This window comes from Phyllobates terribilis, unplaced genomic scaffold, assembly GCF_046119375.1.
Source record: "Phyllobates terribilis strain yellow unplaced genomic scaffold, ASM4611937v1 Scaffold_5__5_contigs__length_657084704, whole genome shotgun sequence".
Taxonomy (NCBI): domain Eukaryota; kingdom Metazoa; phylum Chordata; class Amphibia; order Anura; family Dendrobatidae; genus Phyllobates; species Phyllobates terribilis.
In genome coordinates, this window is record NW_027362765.1 from 93,729,718 (window position 1) to 93,750,085 (window position 20,368).

General features: G+C 46.3%; 1 protein-coding gene across 2 annotated transcripts in view; it reads right to left on the bottom strand.

Moving 5' to 3' along the window:
* SDK2 (sidekick cell adhesion molecule 2) overlaps window positions 1-20,368 on the bottom strand; it is a 776,524-nt gene that overhangs the window by 150,307 nt on the left and 605,849 nt on the right. For both annotated transcript variants that reach the window (XM_073682549.1, XM_073682548.1), the window contains exons 4-6: window positions 5,526-5,673; window positions 3,751-3,884; window positions 1,787-1,898 (exon numbers count right to left, since the gene is read on the bottom strand). In XM_073682549.1, coding sequence (XP_073538650.1) covers window positions 1,787-1,898; window positions 3,751-3,884; window positions 5,526-5,673 — 394 coding nt within the window. The remainder of the gene's footprint in view (window positions 1-1,786; window positions 1,899-3,750; window positions 3,885-5,525; window positions 5,674-20,368) is intronic.

The following is a 20,368-nucleotide window of genomic DNA, read 5'->3' on the forward strand; positions in this document are numbered from 1 at the left end:
CAGGGAGTGTGTACTCCAGGAGAAGACCCTACCACAAAGTCAGCCGGTGCAGGACAGAAACCAAGTTAGGCTTAGCTCCAGGCAGGTCAGAAACTTACTACAGAGAGGCAAGAAACAGGAGGCCGTACACCCGCTCACTGGGGAGAATCCGGACGTGCACCCCTCACCCTACAGTGCTCCGGGGTGTTCCTGAACTAATTCCAGTAAAGGTACAGAAGTGACTTTCTTGTGTGCTCCCATTCTTGCTCTGACCCGGCTGGGTCTCCTCTGTCCTGCATCCCCCCTCCTACGCTGCCCTGAGGCCCTGCTCCACCTGTGGGGAGCGATACCATCTAAGCTGCCACAACACCGGCCTCAGTGGACTGCCGCAGCGCTGGTGATCCTCACCAGACAACACAGGTGGCGTCACGCACTTTCACATAATTATCCACTCTTTTAAAGAGAGGCCCAGGGTACGGGCCCAGGAGCCGACTACCGCGACATCCCCAAGACCAGGCAACAAGGCCCGGGCGCCGAGTCATCCCCATCCCCGGGCTCAACATTCCCAGTATACAGCATGTCATCTGGGGTGTTCCTGGTATACGGTAAGTCTTGTGGGGGTGTTCCCGGTATATGGCAGGTCTTGTGTGCTAGTTATGATAGAAAGGCGTCAGAATACGCAGAACATCGCAGATTGCTGTGTATGAGGCTGTGTAGCCGCGGACAACTCAGAGTGCCCATGCTGGTCACATCCACCACGAAAAACTCCTACAATTGGCATCATCATCAGAACTGGATCAAGGAGCAATAGAAGAAGGCGGCTGAATCACATTTTCTTTTACACCATGTGTGAGTCTCACTTACCAGTGGAAGAGATGGCACCAGGATGCACATTGGGAAGAGACAAGCCAGCGCACAGTTAGATGGGCAATGTTCTGCTGGAAACCCTGGGTCATGGCATCATGTAGATGTAACACGTACCAACTACCTAACCATTGTACAGGCCAACTACTTGCCTTCATGGCAGCAGGATTTTCTAATGGTGTCGGCTATGTCAGTAGGATAATGGTTGGTCAAGAATGGTTTGAAGAGCTTAAGATAGAGATCAGGATGATGAAGTGTCTCCAAATTCCCATGTCTCAATCTGATCGATCAGACCGTGAATTGTGCTGGAGAAACAAGTTTGACCCATTGAGGCCGCAAAAGTTAAAAAGTAACTGTCGTTTTAATTTTAATTTCATAAATCAATAGTACATCTGAAAATAAGAAACTTTATAATATATTTTATCAGACAAATCTGCTTCCTTCACCTCCTGGATTCATCTTTCACTTTCAATTCATGGGAAAAATCTGTATTTAGTGAAAACTGAGATAGGAGATGACAGTTGGTGCTTAGAAGATTCTATGGAGGGGGAGGAGCTAGAGGCCATCACAGACATTCTACTGTAAGTTCCATAGAACTTTATGAGCACCAACTTTCTCATATCTCAGTAATGGAAAAATCTGTATTCACTGAAGACTTGAATTGAGAATTTTGAGAATGAACAGTCATACCAGGATTAGAAAGAAGCAGATTTCTCTAACAAGATATATTACAAAGTTGCTTATTTTCATGTGTAATATTGATTAAAAACATTTTTTAATTAAAATGGCAGCTACTATTTAAAGTGTCTGAACACTTCAGAGGTCTTTTAGGGTCCGTGCCTCCATGGGTCAGAGCAGGTTGCTTGAATGAGATGATTGAACGCTGTGATTTAGCTTTTATTTATTTTCATTTTCTATTTTCATTCCAGTCACTGTCCCTCACCTGGTGTTGGCTACACACTCCATCATGACCTCAGAGGTGCCCGTCACAACGCTAGTATTCTGGGGTGAGATGATAATAGTAGGAGCAATGGGATCCGCAGGGCCGCCGACATCTATAAAAAAAAAGCACCATATCGTGAGTTATATTTGCAGCTTATTTTAAACCCGTGGGCAAACAGTGCCTCCATAACATCTGATGAGTGACAGTTTAGCGGCTACACTGCGTTGTGTCTTATACACTATTGATAGAGGGGGCTGCATTATGAATTGTGCCTCCAGCAGCTTACCTGAACCGCCGTGATATTATGCATCCACTGCACCGTGCCTGAAACACTTCATCTTCTATAATGCATCACAGCGGAGCTCGTTCTCTACAGACATGGAGCCAGCAGGGTGCTGCTAGGGTCATGCAACCAGAGAGCTAACAGGAAGCTAGCAGAATTCGGAATGCAGCTCTGGAGAAAGCATTAAGAACTCAGTTTGTGAGCTAGGTTGTGCTGTAAATCGAAACTATTCAATGGCCATTAGGATGCAATGGGCAAATCTGTTTGCCAAATTTGAGACTTGAGTTCTGGCAAAGCTCATTATTAATTAAAACCAGTTAACCCATTATTCTCTGAAAGCTTGCACTTTACACCGAGTCCTGCATACAGCTGACCATGGATTACAATGTGTTTTTGTAGCTTCTTTAAAACATTGCTTTTTCTACTGTCAGCAAAAGAGACAACAGGGTCGGTGTGGTGAGCGGCGGTCTGGACAGCGGGCATGTTTCATTTGCAGTAAATCCCGGGCGTGTGCTTTGTATCCTGCTGAGTCTGCAGTGCAAGGATCGGGAGATTAGTGTGGACTGTGTCATCCATCCCGTCAATGAATACGGGCACAACATGAACCTCCAGCCCCAATCCTCAATTCATCTCTTTAACTGGTTAGTAAAACAAGAACTGGCGCACAGAAATAAAACCAACTTTAATGGAAGTTTAGTTGCAGGTGACGACTCCAGACTGGAGGCTGAGGCTATGATAGGACACTTGGTGTTTAGCGTCGGCGCGTCCTGGCATACAACTCACCTTTGGCCAATGTTTGCCATATATGTTAATGGGAGGTTATGATGATCCACTGGCATCAGTCGTCCATAGGCTTCCATATGGGAAAAAAATCCTCCCCAAAAATGTATACTTTTGCATTCCATTTGTTCTGCAGAGTCCAAAAGACCGGACTATCTTGGCTTCTGTCTGTCTAATAATGTCTGATGGACAGATTTAGACTCTACGTCGAAAGCTTAACATAAATAGGATGAGAACTGAGACTGTAAATATAGACCAGGGGTCCCACGTAGAGAAGAGAGATTCGATTTTTGCTGCCCTAGTTGGGCATCCAATTTTGTTCTCAATGGTAATCAGTCACCACTTTTGCCCCTCGGTTAATAGGTCCTGCACCGTAATTATGCGGAGTATAGTAATCGCCAGAGGTGACACAAAGATGCCAGGCTGAGATTCAGTGAATTCCGGAGGACCAAACTGGATGTCAGACCAGGGCAACAAACATCGAATTGCACATCACAAAGTCCCAAGTTGCTCCTTACTGGTTCACGCACTATACTCTCCCAATCTTAGGAAGAGGATCAATTTTCCAAGCCCTTATAACTGGCAGGAAAGAATGGTGAAATGAATGATAGTGTTGTCATATCTGTAAAAAGGAGCTCTACAAAAGTTCATGGTGCTCATGTATAAAGGGAACGGCACCACGATGGCTTATTTTGGACATCTCTTGGATGACAATCGCTATCAGCTACCATTACGGCACTTCCGGCTTTCTATACTCCCTGAATAACATTCGGACCTGCCTTATTATAAAGCGTTAGTGACAGTACAACTATCTTGGTGAAGATGCCAATGTATCACTACAAGAAAATAGGACTCAGAATAAAGACAGTGGCCAATGGCCGATGACCAGTCCATAACTTACTTTCCACCGTCAGTGCAATGGGTTGACTGGTCTTGTTGTCGCCATTCTTGTCATTGACAGCTTGCACATAGTATCGGCCAGTATCGGGGGCTACACTGGACAGGATCACCAGCGTATTGTCCTTGGTGATTGCACTGTTTTAAGAAAAGGCAAAAATAAGTATCACAAACATCAACGTCTTCTGATACCCAAGGAAAGATGGTGGTCAATCCACTGGACACTCTTTGTCCAATGCACGCAGGGTTCAGGAAAAACACCCTCATACTCAGAAAATAGGCTGTCCTAAATGTGCTAGACCCCCAATATGTTGACTCTTCTATTAGCCACCAATTTTAGTTTTAGGGCCCCTTTAAATAAGTAAACCAATTTTGTTTCTAGGGTATAGAGTGGATGGGAAATTTCTTCTGTGCATTGTTAGTCTGCAGAAAACTACCCTTCATTGTGTTTCCAAAATCTCCTACAAAGGACTCAGGATTACGTCCTGCACCCAGTGATGGGGTCTTACTCAGAATGGAAAGTATAGGCTTTTGTGTCCGTCCTGGACTGGCACAGCTGGTATCCTGATAAGCGGCACTAATCTCAGCCCAAGCTGCCGAAACAGAATTTCCCTGCAAGATACAGTCTTGTGCTGGAGGCGGTGGATACATGACATTCCCGTCTCCTCGCTCAATGACCCGACACCCTTTCCACTCTGCTTTTCTGGCGCTAGTCCCCGTAGATATCTCCCCGCTCAGCCCCGCTCACATGGGATCAGCTGCCAGATCATCTGGATAATAATTCTCTGCAATTAGGTAGATAAGGCAGAATATGCCGCTGGTTCATTAGTACTTCTAAATTCCTGGATGATTCAGCGCAAGACAGGTGTTTCCGAGCCAAAGATACCGTGCGTGCGACTAGCTCGTAATGGGATTCTGTAAATGCGGTTTATTACTACAGTCTATAACAATTAAAGAGGCAAAGGCCCTAAGAATTAAACTGTTAAACACCTGCAAAACCCAGATCAGTATTACATTAATTTTTGCAAACACATTGGTTCAAGGTCCCCAAATAAGTTTACTTCTAACATGGAACTTTCCCAAGGGGTCTTTTGTCAGGAGTTTTTGGAGGAGAACTCCAAAAACTACAAGTTTTGATTGGAGCGTTGGAGACTTTCTGCTTCAAAAACTCCTAAAAACCTTTCCAATTTGAACATACCCTAAAAGTGGTTGTCCAATGACATAAACAATGCTGTCCCAGATAACACACTTCCTCTCGTGTTCTGACTTAGCTTCCTCTGCCTCTCTGTGTCTCAATGACTTGATGAAGGAGGCTGGCTGGCTGGTTCATTTTACTAGCTAAGCCAGCCTCCTTGTCCATCATGTCTGATGTTAAGACAGAAATTAACAGTCAGCCCCCCTCAATAAATCACTGACAGAGGGACCTTTCAGCGGTGTTGGAACGACTGTGGAAATGCAGCTTCTAGGGCTATCAGGCCAAAGGTATTCAGAATTAATGAAGTAATTTAGACTTGGGACAACTATCGAAAACTGGACAACCCCTTTAAGTTGGAAGGGTTGCAAGATAAATGTAGATAGATAAGGGATATGTAGGATTTCTCTCTCCCCATTGACCAAGGTGAGATGAGTAAATTATTGCACCTTTTGATTTCCCTTAACCTACTCTAGTTGACTGTCCAATTAACCTTGTGCTAGGCTCACGTGCGTTTAGGCTATGGGATGTGAAGTGTTGATTAGTGCTGGATAACCTACGTTTCACTCAATTTTCCATACACTTACATGCGGTTGCTGGGAGGGATCTTCCTTCCATCTCTAAACCAGGTTACCTGCGGTTGGGGGAAACTGGAAATGCTGGGGGCAGTGATCACCGCTGCATCCCCATGAGATACGGCAAGGGAGGTGTCTCCATCTTCAAAGTTTCCCATGTCTAAAAATGAGGAGATCATCAAAAAGATTACACATATTTTAGTTCTTATCAATCATTGTACACAAAAATCATTACCAGACTTAGATGCTCGCCCACACATGTAGGGTCTATCCATACTGCATTTGTGTGTACATTTTGCTTTTATAGGGTATACAATGAACATGTCCATAGGACCCTGCCAATTGCATGCCTTAAAGTACCCTTTGGCATACTTTGGGGAGGTATTGTCCCGCTTTAGGGTACAAGTTTGAATCCTCACAGTGTGCACAGTGCGCGCTGTCAAGATTCTCCAGTAACAGCGGTGAGAACTTGACTGGAAGTAGGCAATTTGCATACATGTGGTGGTCACATGCTGACTAGACGTGAGTAGCCTGGCTAGATGAAAATTAATTGAGCGAGGCCGTGAAACGTCTAGTTGGAATGTGGCCAAATGTGTGCAAATCACCCACTCCCGGCAAAGGCACCAGAGAATCCTCACAGCGTGCAGTGCGCACAATATGAGGATTCACGAGTCTGCAGTCACATACAGTGACTGCAGTCTTGTATCCTAAAGCCAGACAACCCCTTTAGTTGAGGCACTCAAAAATGACCACTGCACAATGTACGCAGCTGTGAATTCTGGCAGCCACGGGACCTGGTATCGGTTGATTCTGGGGATTCTAGGTGTTCGGACTTTCACTGATCTGAAACTGGTGACATCAAAAGGATAAGTCATCGATGTCATAGTTCTTAGAAAATATAAGGGAGCTGTTCTGCTACAGTGGTCTTCTCAAAGAGGTGATGTTTTGAAGAGCTTTTCCATAATCGATCCTTATCCTTAGTGATGAGGGCTCGTTCTCACAACTGCCAGCTTCACATAAGGAAAAGGTGCACTGCTGATACATCCACCTGCTGTCATCTGTTAATCGTCCTTTCCATTGCACTCAGTGATTTCGATGTTGATTTTGATAACACTATTACAGTCTATTTCCTATCCGCACACTGCCATATATTACACTGGGTGCGTGCACCCTACATACAGGTAATCTCCGTGTGCACTTGAGTCAGATCATGTTAATTAATGGTGACAGAGTCATTAGTTACTCATTACAGTCTGGTGTAAATGAGTGATAGAGCTTCAATCCTCTCGCACTGCGTTAATTACATGGTGGAGCTGAGATCTAAATATAGGGAATGGGGAATGATGAATATGTATGATAATTCCCTCAGCTCTGGCAGAAACACATGGTAAGTGATAGCTAATATGTAATTGTTTTATTAGATATAACTCATATGTAGCATGAACATTGGAAAGTCGTTAAATATGTGTTCTTTAGATTAGTATTAATAACCCTTTTCTAAAAGTGTCCACCTCTTTTGGCACCCGCTTCTGATTTTACCTGGTTTAGACATTTTTCCTGCACCGGGGGACAACCGTCTATGACAGGAGGTGTAGGATGGCGTGTGGCTGGGACTGGATGTATGTGTGTCTTGTGTTGAGACTTCTGGGGGACAATAAAAGAGGACTGGTATGGCCGAAAAGGGTAAACCTGGTCAGAGTAATACACTTCCCAGTGACAGCCCACGGCTAGGGTCATGTGGAGGACCTACTGGTCCATCTGCGCTGAGGTAGAGGGTGAGTAGAAGCTTGCTAGATTGAAAGTGGTGGGCTAGGGATCAGGAGATGTGATGGAGAAACCTGTGAAAACATCTGTAGATGGGTTGCCTATTGGAGTGCCACTATTTGACCCAATGAGTTAGCAATTTCCAGTCAGTGGTCTGGACTGATAGGGTTTTGACATGTAAGTGGGCCTATGAGTGGGATGTGTTATCATCCCCCTGATAGGAAACGAACGTGGGTGATGGTTGTGTGCTCCAACCCTGCAAACACTGAAATTAGGTACCGTAGAGGGGTTGAGAGGATCGTTGTGGGCCAATACAAACTACAGTGGAGGTCTGGTTGCCCTGTAGGGCTGAGAGGTGGCCTTGAGGCACAGTCTTAAATCTTACTGGAGTCGACTGTGAGAAGGCACCTAGCCAGATACGATGAGAGAGTCAGGGTCTAGGTGAAAGACTGCCTAGCTGTCTATGCTGGTGTAAGAGAAGACGATCCAAGTAGTCCCAAGATGTGAGAGATAGTCCTTGAAAACACAAGCTTTAAGGGGGTTGTGCCAAATCTGGAGGTAATCCCCTATCAATGAGATAGAGGATACCATTTCTGATCGCTGAAGATTTGACCGCTGGGACTACTACCGATTTCGAGAACATGGCTGATGCCTAACGTGCACCTCTACTTCACTTATTCTTAACAGAAGTGCTGTAGACCAGCTAAGCGCAGCTCTTGCCTATCTCCGGCTGTCCAATTGAGCATAAATTGAGCGGAGGTACTGCTCATGCTCAGCCACCACTCCATTTAGAAAGGTCTCTTCAAAGCTTCGTTCTTGGGATTGGCAGTAGTCCCAGTGATCGGATCCCCAAAGAACAGGAAGTTATCCCCTATCCTTTGAGCTATTTCTAATCTTGATATACACCCTTTAAGATACAGAGAGTGATGACTGAGTCACTGGAAGTATATGTGCTCTACAATTGTTTCATTTCTTTAAGGAGAACCCCTAGTTTTTTGGCGTATGTGGTCTCATGCCATGCCTGAGTTCCAAGACTGTGCAGAAGATACGCTTCAAGTTTAGAATTCATTAGTCAAACGTAGAGCAGATAGTGGATGGACGTCCAACAAAAACATTGATTAAGCTAAGCTTAATAAATGTTCCAGAATGAATGTACAAGAACACTGAATGTTTCATGTAACAACTAATGCCTAAACTCTATGAAGGTTGTCGTAAAGAGTAAAAGGTTTGAGAAAACCACTGCCAGATATCTCAAAAACAAACCAATGCAAAATGTTTTTAAAAGGTAAGATCCAAAATTAGTTGGTTGCATGTTGGTGCTCCTATGTTCTTGCACCAAAAGTTTTTCTCTAAGATCTAGATTCTTCCCCAGCTTCCATTTTTAGTGAGAAAAAAAACTCTGCCAAGGTGGAGCCTACAGACGTACTTTAATTGCTTCGTTCTCCAAAACTCAACTAGAATGGTCAGTAGTCAAACATCCCCCACTTCACTTCTTTAAAGTTTTACCCTTTTCACAGTCTGAGAAGATAAGAAATCAGAAGAGATTTAATGATAAGGAAGCTTTTTTTTAACCTACTGATAAACCAACAAACTAAAGTAATCGTACAGTTGACTATGACAGAAAGCTTGTACTAACTCTATAATTATTGTAATTAAAAACATGAAAAGTATTTCCCTTTAACAACATGATCATTAACGATGCTCGTTAGCACAGCTGCCTTATTAATTCCTCATCGGCGCAGAGTTTTCGCTGGCTGTATACCGGCTCAGCCCCACCTCCTATCTCCACATGATGACCTCGGGTGTGATTAAATACCGCCTTTTGGCATATCGCTTTAAAAAATACGAGCTCCCTTTCTATCAGGCGGTTTGTTTAATCCCTTCCGGCAGTATCCAAAAGGTTAATTTTTTATGACATAAACCAATCAGTTCTATTTTTTTTCCTCAATTAAAAAAAGATTTACGGTAATTGAATATTCGGCACAATGTGGTGGAGATAAGTCGGAGTTTCTAACAGATGAACATCAGGTGCAAGATGTACATAAATGATGTACAGAGCGCTCACTCACTGGAGATGATGCTAGAATGGAAAAATCTGCAGAATCTGGATCGGGCGGGAGCCTTACAGCTGCATGGCCATGGGTTCAACTCCAGTAGGAGGAATATGTGCATGAATTTGCATATTCTCCATATAATCACCTGTACTTCTCGCAAGTCCTTCAATAGATATGTAAGGAGATGGACATATTGCCAACGTTTCCCCTTGAAGAACAAGTGTAATGTTAGATCGTGTAATGTGAATTGTGATATGCGTTAATACTGTTGGTAATGTGTCTTACTCAATGGTAGGGAGAGTTAAATTTGGGGACTAGCGTTTGGGGACTAGCCCAGAGAGGGAGGCAGGGGCGTAACAACCGCAGTCGCAGAGGTCGTGACCGTAACCGGGCCATGCGGATGGGAGGCCCACCGACATTAGCTCAAACTCCAACTGGATGTGCGTCCACTGACGCACATTCAGTTGTAGTGTATTGCAGTGTAGAGACCTGCCGGGTGAGTATAATTGTTCATTTCTTTTCTATGCATTAAAGAAAAGGGGGACATATAGAAGGATGGGGGAACATACATACCAGGATGGGGGCTATATATACACCAGGATGGGGCCCAGGGTAAGAGACATATATACCAGGATGGGGGATATACCGGGATGGAGCCAAGGATAAGGGACATAGATACCAGGATTGGGGATATATATACCAGGATGGGGCCCAGGATAAGGGACATAGATACCAGGATGGGGGATATATATACCAGGATGGGGCCCAGGATAAGGGACATAGATACCAGGATGGGGGATATACCGTATATACTAGGGTGGGGCCCAGGATAAGGGACATAGATACCAGGACGGTGGATATATATACGAATACGAGGATAGGGCCCAAGATAAGGGACATATACACCAGGATGGGGGCTATGTACCGGGATGGAGCTCAGGATAAGGAACATATATACCAGGATGGGGGATATATATATCAGGATGGGGCCCAGGATAAGCGACATATATACCAGAATGGGGGATATATATACCAGCATGGGCATCAGGATAAAGGACATATACACATGTGGTCAAAATTGTTGGTACCCATGGGCGTACCCCACCGCAAGCCGCACATCAGGGCCGGCGTCAGCACCCGGCGCACCAGGGCAAATGCCGGGTCCCTGAGCAGGCTGGGGGGCCTCTCACCATCAGTGCCCGCTCCCCCCCGCTTGCTCAGGGCCCCGGCACAATACTTACCCCTCCCCGTGCCTCCGCAGCAGCTCCGCTCTCTTCTGCGTCCTCTGCTATGACGTCTCAGGTCAGAGGGCGCGGTGACGTCTTTACACCATGCTCTCTCCTTAGCAGTCACAGTGCAGAGCGGGATGAGGCCGGCGACGCTGGAGTCCGGAGCAGCAGCAGCAGTGAGGAGTGAGGTGAGTATTTGATTTTTTTTTTTTAATTATATGGAGGCCTGTGGCAATATAAGGGAGGGGGGTGAGGTGGGGGTGTGTGACATCCTGCATGGGGCATTATAAGGGGGGGGTGACATCCTGCATGGGGCATTATAAGGGGGGGTGATATCCTGCATGGGGAATTATAAGGAAAGGGGTGACATCCTGCATGGGGCATTATAAGGGAGGGGGGTGACATCCTGCATGGGGCATTATAAGGGAGGGGGGGTGACATCCTGCATGGGGCATTATAAGGAAGGGGGGGGAGTCATCCTGCATGGGGCATTATAAGGTGGGGTGACATCCTACATGGGGCATTACATGGGGGGGAACAGCCTGCATGGGGCATTATGTGGGGGGAACAGCCTGCGTGGGGCATTGTGTGGGGGGAACAGCCTGCGTGGGGCATTATGTGGGGCGGAACAGCCTGCATGAGGCATTATGTGGGGGGAACAGCCTGCATGGAGCGTTATATGGGGGCCAGTATTCTGTATGGAGCGTTATATGGGGGCCAGTATTCTGTATGGAGCGTTATATGGGGGCCAGTATCCTGCATGGAGCGTTATATGGGGGCCAGTATCCTGCATGGAGCGTTATATGGGGGCCAGTATCCTGTATGGAGTGTTATATGGGGGCCAGTATTCCGTATGGAGCGTTATATGGGGGCCAGTATCCTGTATGGAGTGTTATATGGGGGCCAGTATTCTGTATGGAGCATTTTATGGGGGCCAGTATTCTGTATGGAGCATTTTATGGGGGCCAGTATTCTGTATGGAGCATTATATGGGGGCCAGTATCCTGTATGGAGCGTTATATGGGGGCCAGTATTCTGTATGGAGCGTTATATGGGGGCCAGTATTCTGTATGGAGCGTTATATGGGGGCCAGTATCCTGCATAGAGCGTTATATGGGGGCCAGTATCCAGCCTGGAGCGTTATATGGGGGCCAGTATTCTGTATGGAGCGTTATATGGGGGCCAGTATCCTATATGGAGCATTATATGGGAGCCAGTATTCTGTATGGAGTGTTATATGGGGACCAGTATCCCGTATGGAGCGTTATATGGGGGCCAGTATCCTGTATGGAGCGTTATAAGGGGGTCAGTATTCTGTATGGAGCATTTTATGGGGGCCAGTATTCTGTATGGAGCGTTATATGGGGGCCAGTATCCTGTATGGAGCGTTATATGGGGACCAGTCTCCTGTATGGAGCATTTTATGGCGGCCAGTATACTGTGTGGAGCTATTGTGGAATTTACAATAGATATCACTCATGTAATGTAAGAAGTGAAATCTTTGCATTGTACTATATATATATTTCTCTTCGGTATCTGTGACCATGGCTTGCCCCCCCCCCCTAGTTTTGATCCTGGGTACGCCCATGTTGGTACCCCTCGTTTAATGAAAGAAAAACCCACAATGGTCACAGAAATAACTTGAATCTGACAAAAGTAATAATAAATTAAAAATCTATGAAAATGAACAAATGAAAGTCAGACATTGTTTTTCAACCTTGCTTCCACAGAAATTTTTTAAAAATTAAACTCATGAAATAGGCCTGGACAGAAACGATGGTACCCCCTGAAAATAATGTGACAAAAGGGACATGTTAAATTAAGTTGTGTCCACTAATTAGCATCACAGGTGTCTACAATCTTGTAATCAGTCAGTGGGCCTGTATATAGGGCTACAGATACTCACTGTGCTATTTGGTGACATGGTGTGTACCACACTCAACATGGACATATATATATAACAGGAAGGGGTTCAGGATGGGGAACATATATACCAGGATGGGGAACATATATAACAGGATGGTGCCCAGGATGGGGAATATATGTATATCAGGATGGAGGTCATATATACCAGGATGGAGGTCATATATACCTGGATGGAGGATATATATACCAGGATGGGGCAAGGAAGAGGGACATATATACCAGGATGCGTGACGTATATACTAGGATGGGCCCAGGATGGGTTACATACAGTGCCTACAAGTAGTATTCAACCCCCTGCAGATTTAGCTGGTTTGATAAGATGCAAATAAGTTAGAGCCTTCAAACTGCAAACGAGAGTAGGATTTATGAACAGAAGCATAAATCTTACAAACCAAAAAGTTATGTTGCTCAGTTGAATTTTATTAAATTTTAAACATAAAAGTGTGGGTCAATTATTATACAACCCCTATGTTTAATATTTTGTGGAATAACCCTTGTTTGCAATTATAGCTAATAATCGTCTTTTATAAGACCTGATCAGGCCGGCACAGGTCTGTGGAGTTATCTTGGCCCACTCCTCCATGCAGATCTTCTCCAAGTTATCTAGGTTCTTTGGGTGTCTCATGTGGACTTTATTCTTGAGCTCCTTCCACAAGTTTTCAATTGGGTTAAGGTCAGGAGACTGACTAGGCCACTCCAACACCTTGACTTTTTCCCTCTTGAACCAGGCCTTGGTTTTCTTGGCTGTGTGCTTTGGGTCGTTGTCTTGTTGGAAGATGAAATTACGACCCATCTTAAGATCCTTGATGGAGGAGCGGAGGTTCTTGGCCAAAATCTCCAGGTAGGCCGTGCTATCCATCTTCCCATGGATGCGGACCAGATGGCCAGGCCCCTTGGCTGAGAAACAGCCCCACAGCATGATGCTGCCACCACCATGCTTGACTGTAGGGATGGTATTCTTGGGGTCGTATGCAGTGCCATCCAGTCTCCAAACGTCACGTGTGTGGTTGGCACCAAAGATCTCGATCTTGGTCTCATCAGACCATAGAACCTTGAACCAGTCTGTCTCAGAGTCCTCCAAGTGATCATGAGCAAACTGTAGACGAGCCTTGACATGACGCTTTGAAAGTAAAGGTACCTTACGGGCTCGTCTGGAACGGAGACCATTGCGGTGGAGTACGTTACTTATGGTATTGACTGAAACCAATGTCCCCACTGCCATGAGATCTTCCCGGAGCTCCTTCCTTGTTGTCCTTGGGTTAGCCTTGACTCTTCAGACAAGCCTGGCCTCGGCACGGGAGGACACTTTCAAAGGCTGTCCAGGCCATGGAAGGCTAACAGTAGTTCCATAAGCCTTCCACTTACGGATGATGCTCCCAACAGTGGAGACAGGTAGGCCCAACTCCTTGGAAAGGGTTTTGTACCCCTTGCCAGCCTTGTGACCCTCCACGATCTTGTCTCTGATGGCCTTGGAATGCTCCTTTGTCTTTCCCATGTTGACCATGTCTGAGTGCTGTTCACAAGTTTGGGGAGGGTCTTAAATAGTCAGAAAAGGCTGGCAAAAGAGATCTTTAATCCACACATGTGAAGCTCATTATTCTTGGTGCCTGAACTACTTCTTAATACTTTAGGGGGACCAAACAGAATTCTTGTGGTTTGAGGGGTTGAATAATAAATGACACTCTGAATTAACTTTTAACGTTTTAAAAAAAAAAAAAAAAAAAAAACAATATTTGCTGCAGTGCATTTCCCACTTCCAGGCTGATCTACAGTACAAATGTCACAATGCCAAGTTAATTCCGCATGTGTCAACCAGCTAAATCTGCAGGGGGTTGAATACTACTTGTAGGCACTGTATATACCAGGAATGAGCCCAAGATGGGGAATATTGCTACATAATGGGAGTGGGGTGCAACTCGTATGTGTTTATAGGATTTAGAAGGCTACAAGGGCCCATATATCTGACCAACAAGAGGGGGTGCCAGGTCCGAATTTTGAATAGGGTCCCATCGGACTTTAGTTACGCCACTGATGGGAGGGACTAGGCTGAAGGGATATAGACAGTTTCCTGTCCGATTGTCAGATACGGCCCAGTGTGTGTAGGAAGCGGACCTAAGGTCTGATGTGAGCAGTGCTACATGATGTGGATGTTCATAGAAATAAAGGAGACCGAGACAGAGGACAGTGAGATCCAAGCGAAAAGTAGGAGAAAAGAGACTGAAGGGCAGAGTGGTCAATTGGAGATAAATCCAGGGATGGGATGCCTAGTATAACTCCATACTAGCAATATAGTTCCCTAGAGAGGAAAGGAGATGCGGAACCGCAGGTTGAGTAAAGGACTCTTGCTAACTGGATTGTGGTACTGAGCTAGGTTGTGGTGAAGTAATGAGGAACAGTGAAGAGAGAGGACAGGCAAGCAAAGAAGAAAGAATTGGAATTGAAACTGTGGAAAATGCTACATATTGTGAAGATAACGTTGATCAAGATGTGTACCCGCTATCTACTGTATATAATCCCCGCCAAGTTATTGTTTATTTTTGACTGGTGGTCTCCTTCATTGAAATGTAAAACATCTGGTCCTGGCCAACCAAAGTGATCGGTTACATGAGGTCTGCAAGGGAGTAGTGCCCCCATAGACAAAGTCCACACACCCAGCCAGGACTCCCACTTTCATGTAATGTGACGGGGCTTAAGAAATGCGTACCTCGCCCACGGATACCGCCCTGCGCCACTTTACAGATACTCACATGACATCACTTCCTATTTCCTTACCATGTAATCATTCTAATTAGTTTGACATTTCCAAACCCCAGAATGGTTTGACGTAGCATCCCGATGCCACACAAGGAGAGCCTTTCGGGGAGGTTTCCAGATGCTTTGGTGGCACCCAAGAGACTTGTTAACTCTTTCAAGAGCTTAGGAGACCTCCTATTTCTCCAGGAACCTCCTATACATCGGGCACTAGGGAATTCCAGCTGTTGTGTGTCCCTCACTAGTTTGTGGGCACTATTATACTGGACATGTGTCGGCATTCACAAGAAGGGGGCAGCATTAGGATTTTTCCTTTGGAAACTCCCCTTTTCTAAATAAATAGATCAAAAGGCTTCTTTTTCTTGTTTTGGAGGAGGGAAAAGAGGGAGCACTCGCAATTGGGACCTGGCGACTAAGAGGTCCGCGAGAAGATACAAATACCCTAAAATTACACGATACTTACAAGTTATGGAGTTTTCCATCTATCATGAACCATAGGTTGCGTTGTAAATCAGACCTTGTAATGATGCCTGTAAACCTTTGGAGATGTAACAAACGTTATTCTCCATAGTTATTTTCGTCTTTTTCATAATCAGGATCCATGGCTAGCCCGCAATGTACAATGGATAGCAGGAGACTAATTAAAGCTCTAACCGTGTTGGAGGCATGTGCTGTGTCCTGTTTGCCGTGTTTGATGCCAGTAACCGGTAGGTGGGAAGAACAGGTACAGCAGCTACCCTTCATTTAAAAAATAAATGAAAAAAAAAAATAATAATAAGGAGCCAAATTTCAACGGGGCAGGGTCTTCCCTGGACATGACCTATTTTCATACACAGCTTTGTGTCCTATGCTTACTAAAGTACAACAAGTTGTCTGGCTTGTCTCCAGATTTCCCAGATTATATCTCTAGAAAGTCTGACTTGATTTCATCAGACATTCTAACAAGGTCATCCTTAAAAGAATGGACCTGCACAGCTGGTCGAAATATCAGCATTTTTAATTGATACTTTTATAAAATAAAGTTTATTATCTCTAAATTCCGGTGACTTATCTTTAGTTGGTCCACATTTTTGCCGCTGGTGGAGAGTCTTCAATAATTTTCCAAGAGTCAATGTAGGAGTGGTGGAGGTGATGTTCTACTCTCTGACACCCTAACTGGTTAAATGCATTTAATATTAATGTATGTTTCTGAAAGTAAAACCCCCTGGGGCTGTGTGGCACCCTGCTGTTCACAGGAACCACAGGACCCAGGGTGCATGGATGGACTTCTCCACAAGAGGCCCTCACTACATACAAACACCTCCACCCTTCCACCTCATACCAGCAGAGGGAGCCCGTTAGGGATACATATATATGGAGGTGGAGCCAGGCAGTTCAGTCAGTTGGAGAGAGTCAGACAGAGTCAGAGAGTCTGAGAGCGTGCTGACGCTGAGAGCAGCAAAGATGCAGCACGTCTGTTGCTGAGTTCTGAGGGCTCCGAGTGTGGCTGACGGCAAGGAGGAGAGGAGAGAGGAGTTGTAGGGGCAGAGGAGCATCATAGGCTCACCCCGAAGATACAAACCGGACACCGGGTCCGCGCCTACAGAGGCCTTTATACCCCGCAGGGACCACCGGCATTCCAGGAGGACTACAAGTCCCTGGCAGACCTGAAGCTAAACCCATCACAGGACCAGGAACCACGAAGGCCCCGGCGACCAGGGATAGTGGTTGCCAGCAGAAGGTCCTACTACCGAGCGACAGGTGATGGAACAGCACGACACATAAGCTAGGCCCAGTTGCAGGCTGGCCAGGAGCATACAGAGAGGCAGACACGGACCAGGAGGCCTTATACCCGCTCACTGGGGAGAAGTCCTGAAGTGCAGCCATCCTACTGAGTACCCTGGACCATACCTGACATCCGCACCAGTAAAGGTATTGAAGCGAATCCCCTGTCTCTGTCAATTACTCCTGCTGCGCCATCCCGCCTGCACTACAAGTCCCAGCATCACCACCCACCAAACTCCACACTGCCCCGGGGGCCCGCTCCACCTGTGGGGAGCAGAAATACCTCAGCTGCCATCCCATCACCCCCGGAGGTCTCCAGCAGCGCTGGTAAACCTTACCAGGTACCACAGGTGGCGTCACAAACTATTTACTTTATTTTTATCTCTATCCAAGTTACAATCCCCTTTTTGGTTGACCGCCCTGGGCCACGGACCGGGCCTGCCACTGTGACATATCCCCCCAGCATCCATAGGCTCAGCATCCATAGGCCGGTGCGTCAGCTGCAGTTAAGCCTACCCAGGGTTAATGACGCGCCCCCTGGGCCGTGGGGTACTCGGTGCCGGGCCGGTCGGTGCAGGGGCGATGTCACAGTGGGGGTGACCCGGTCCGTGACCCAGGGCGGTCAATCAAAAGGGGAATATTTACAGGGGATTTATGTACAAAGTTTGTGACGCCACCTGTGTTATGTGGCTAAAGGGAGCCGCCGCTGCGGAGCAGATCCTCTGGAGCTGATGTTAGTGCAGCAAAGCTGGTGTGGCTCTCCACAGGTAGAGCTTAGCTCCAGGGCAGTGTAGATGTTATAGGTGATGCTGGGCATTGTAGTGCAGGGGTGATGGCGCAGATAATAATCACAGAGACGGTGGAGTGCAGTCCGCAGGGCCTTTACTCACGGTTATTGCAATCCAAGTTACAGGTACCAATGTAACTTCCCTCGTCGTGCTGCGCTTACTCAGGGAGGGGTTCAGTCCACCCCCAGATATCTCCGGAGTACTTAACGGGACCCCCTTCTCTGTGTTCTTTCTCTGGCCGTTTCCCTGCACCTCATACCAAGTGTCCCAATCCAGTACCTGCGGGCGTTGTCGGGCGACGTCTGTTCCGTCCCCTGGGTCCTCTATAGCTACTTTCTTGGTGAGACTGATATGGACTGTTGGCTGCAGGACTTGAAATACTGCAGCCTCCGGTTTCTAGTTGAGACATAGAGTACTCTGCTAGTTGAGGGACCGGTCCCCTTTGTGTGGCCTGACCCCTAGACCTACTGGTGGATTCGGGAGTACGGGTGGCCTCTAGCACTGCCCGTACCCCTGGGGTCCGTTCCTGTTCCTGGAGCCCTTCCTGCTCCTCTCTCCTTCAGCCTTGGGCCTCTCCTCAGGCCCTCCTCCTGAGCAGAGCTCCTACAGAGCTCCTGCTCCCAACTCTTCCTCAGACTGAACTCTCTGACTGATCTCTCTAAACAAGATAGCTTCTCTATTTATACCTTCCTCTCATATGCTCCCCTAAGCTACTTCCTCCACCCACACCCACTACATAGTCCCTCTCATCAGCTAGGGACCAGGGACTGTGCTCTCCCTTAGGAGCAATCTCGCCCTGCCCCCCACTGCTGGTATGTGTTGGATGCAGGTGTTAGGGTCCCGAGCTGTACTCCTTTCTTACCTGAGAGTGAGATACCACACCTCTGGGTGAGATGCAGTACCTCTGTGGTGACCGAACCCTCAGGGGCGCCACATTAACTGTAACGGTCGGCCTAGATTGGGGAGGGGGAATCGAGAGTTAGTGCCAAGTTCAGGAAGTGTCAAGTTTAGTTAGGAGAAGTGTGGTGAAGTGATAGCAGTGGTCATACGTAATAGGCTGCTAGGGACAACGTGAGCCTGTTACTCAGGGCAGTGGATTGCCATAGAACCTCTCCATGCGAATCTATCTGTTGGCCTGGGAACCTCGAGATGGACATCAGGGCCCTTGGGAGCACTAAGCTTGTGAAGCCGCAGGGAAAGAAGGACTCAAACTCTCAGAGGTGGGAGGTAACGGAATCCAGGTGCACTTCTTGTGGTGGAGAAGAATTTCTAGTGCTATAAAAGTTAGCAAGAGGGATGCTCTACCCATACCGAGAACTAGGGCTGAAGTTAGTTCCCTTACCTGTGGGAAAGACTGTAACTCCTTGGGCCCTATCCTAGATACATAATTGTAATGACCGCAAGCTTCCAAGTAAAAGTTTGATTGTTTTAACAAATTCAATGTCCCCTGGATTGTTTGCTGCGAAGGTTTTGGAAGATGAAAGCCTGGAGCCAGTGGATGCCTATGGGCCACAAGTAAGTATGATGCGCCCCACACACAGCAGCACACCGGGAGTAGGACATGTTTTGTCTGTAGGGTGCCAGAGCAAGCAGAAGCAGCAGCTCGCTCACAACTACCTCAATCGGGGACCTTGCATCAATATGCAACTGAATGGTGATGAGTAGTTTTGAGCGAGTATGTTCTGTCTGAGAATGCTCGGGCTGAGCTCCGAGTATTTACAGCTGCTTGGTGATAAGGTTAAATCGCTCCTGTGCATGATTTGCAACTGTTTGACAGTTTTATTACATGTGAAGAATGTGTAAGAAATAGACATTCCTCACATGTAATAAAACTGTCAAACAGTTGCAAATCATGCACACGGGAGCGATTCAAACACATCACCGAGCAGCTGTAAATACTCGGAGCTCGGCCCGAGCATACTCGGCGGAAGGGTTAATAGAACATACTCGCTCAGCACTAGTGATGAGCCTTTTCTACTGGGTTCTCTAAGTAATAATAGTCCAGGGGTGGCATGTTTGTCTGTTCATAGATTCACGACTTTCAGGACAAACCTCAAAAAAATATGGTCCTGTCTAAAATGCCCATACAGAGGGGAAACAGTGTGCACTCATCACTCTCACTGTCGACTTAAACGATCCAAAAACATGTATTTCTTCAAGGTAAAATTGTGTGAAGGCGCAACTAACAAATCCTGAAAAAAAAAGGTTGTCCACTATAATCACTTTTGTTGCTCTAACAACCATAATGGAAGCTATGTAAATGCTACAGCCTCAATAAAGAGGTGGACCTATCTGCGCTTTCTTCCCAAAACATTAAATTGGGAAGGAGTAAACCATAAGAACCCCCCATCACTACATGCACCATAGTTTTAGAAAAAAAAGGAGGTTAGAAACCAACTAGAGGGTTGTGCCATCCTTCTAGTGATGAGCAGTCCGGCTTTCTTAGGTTTCTTTGGTGAGTTGGATTTGTCTCCGGTCTCCAAAAAAGAAGCCTGCTCTTTTGGATCCCAAACAGGTGAACACATATTAATGGTAAAAAATCACCACAATCCAATGCAGTCGCTAATTCCCCCTATTGT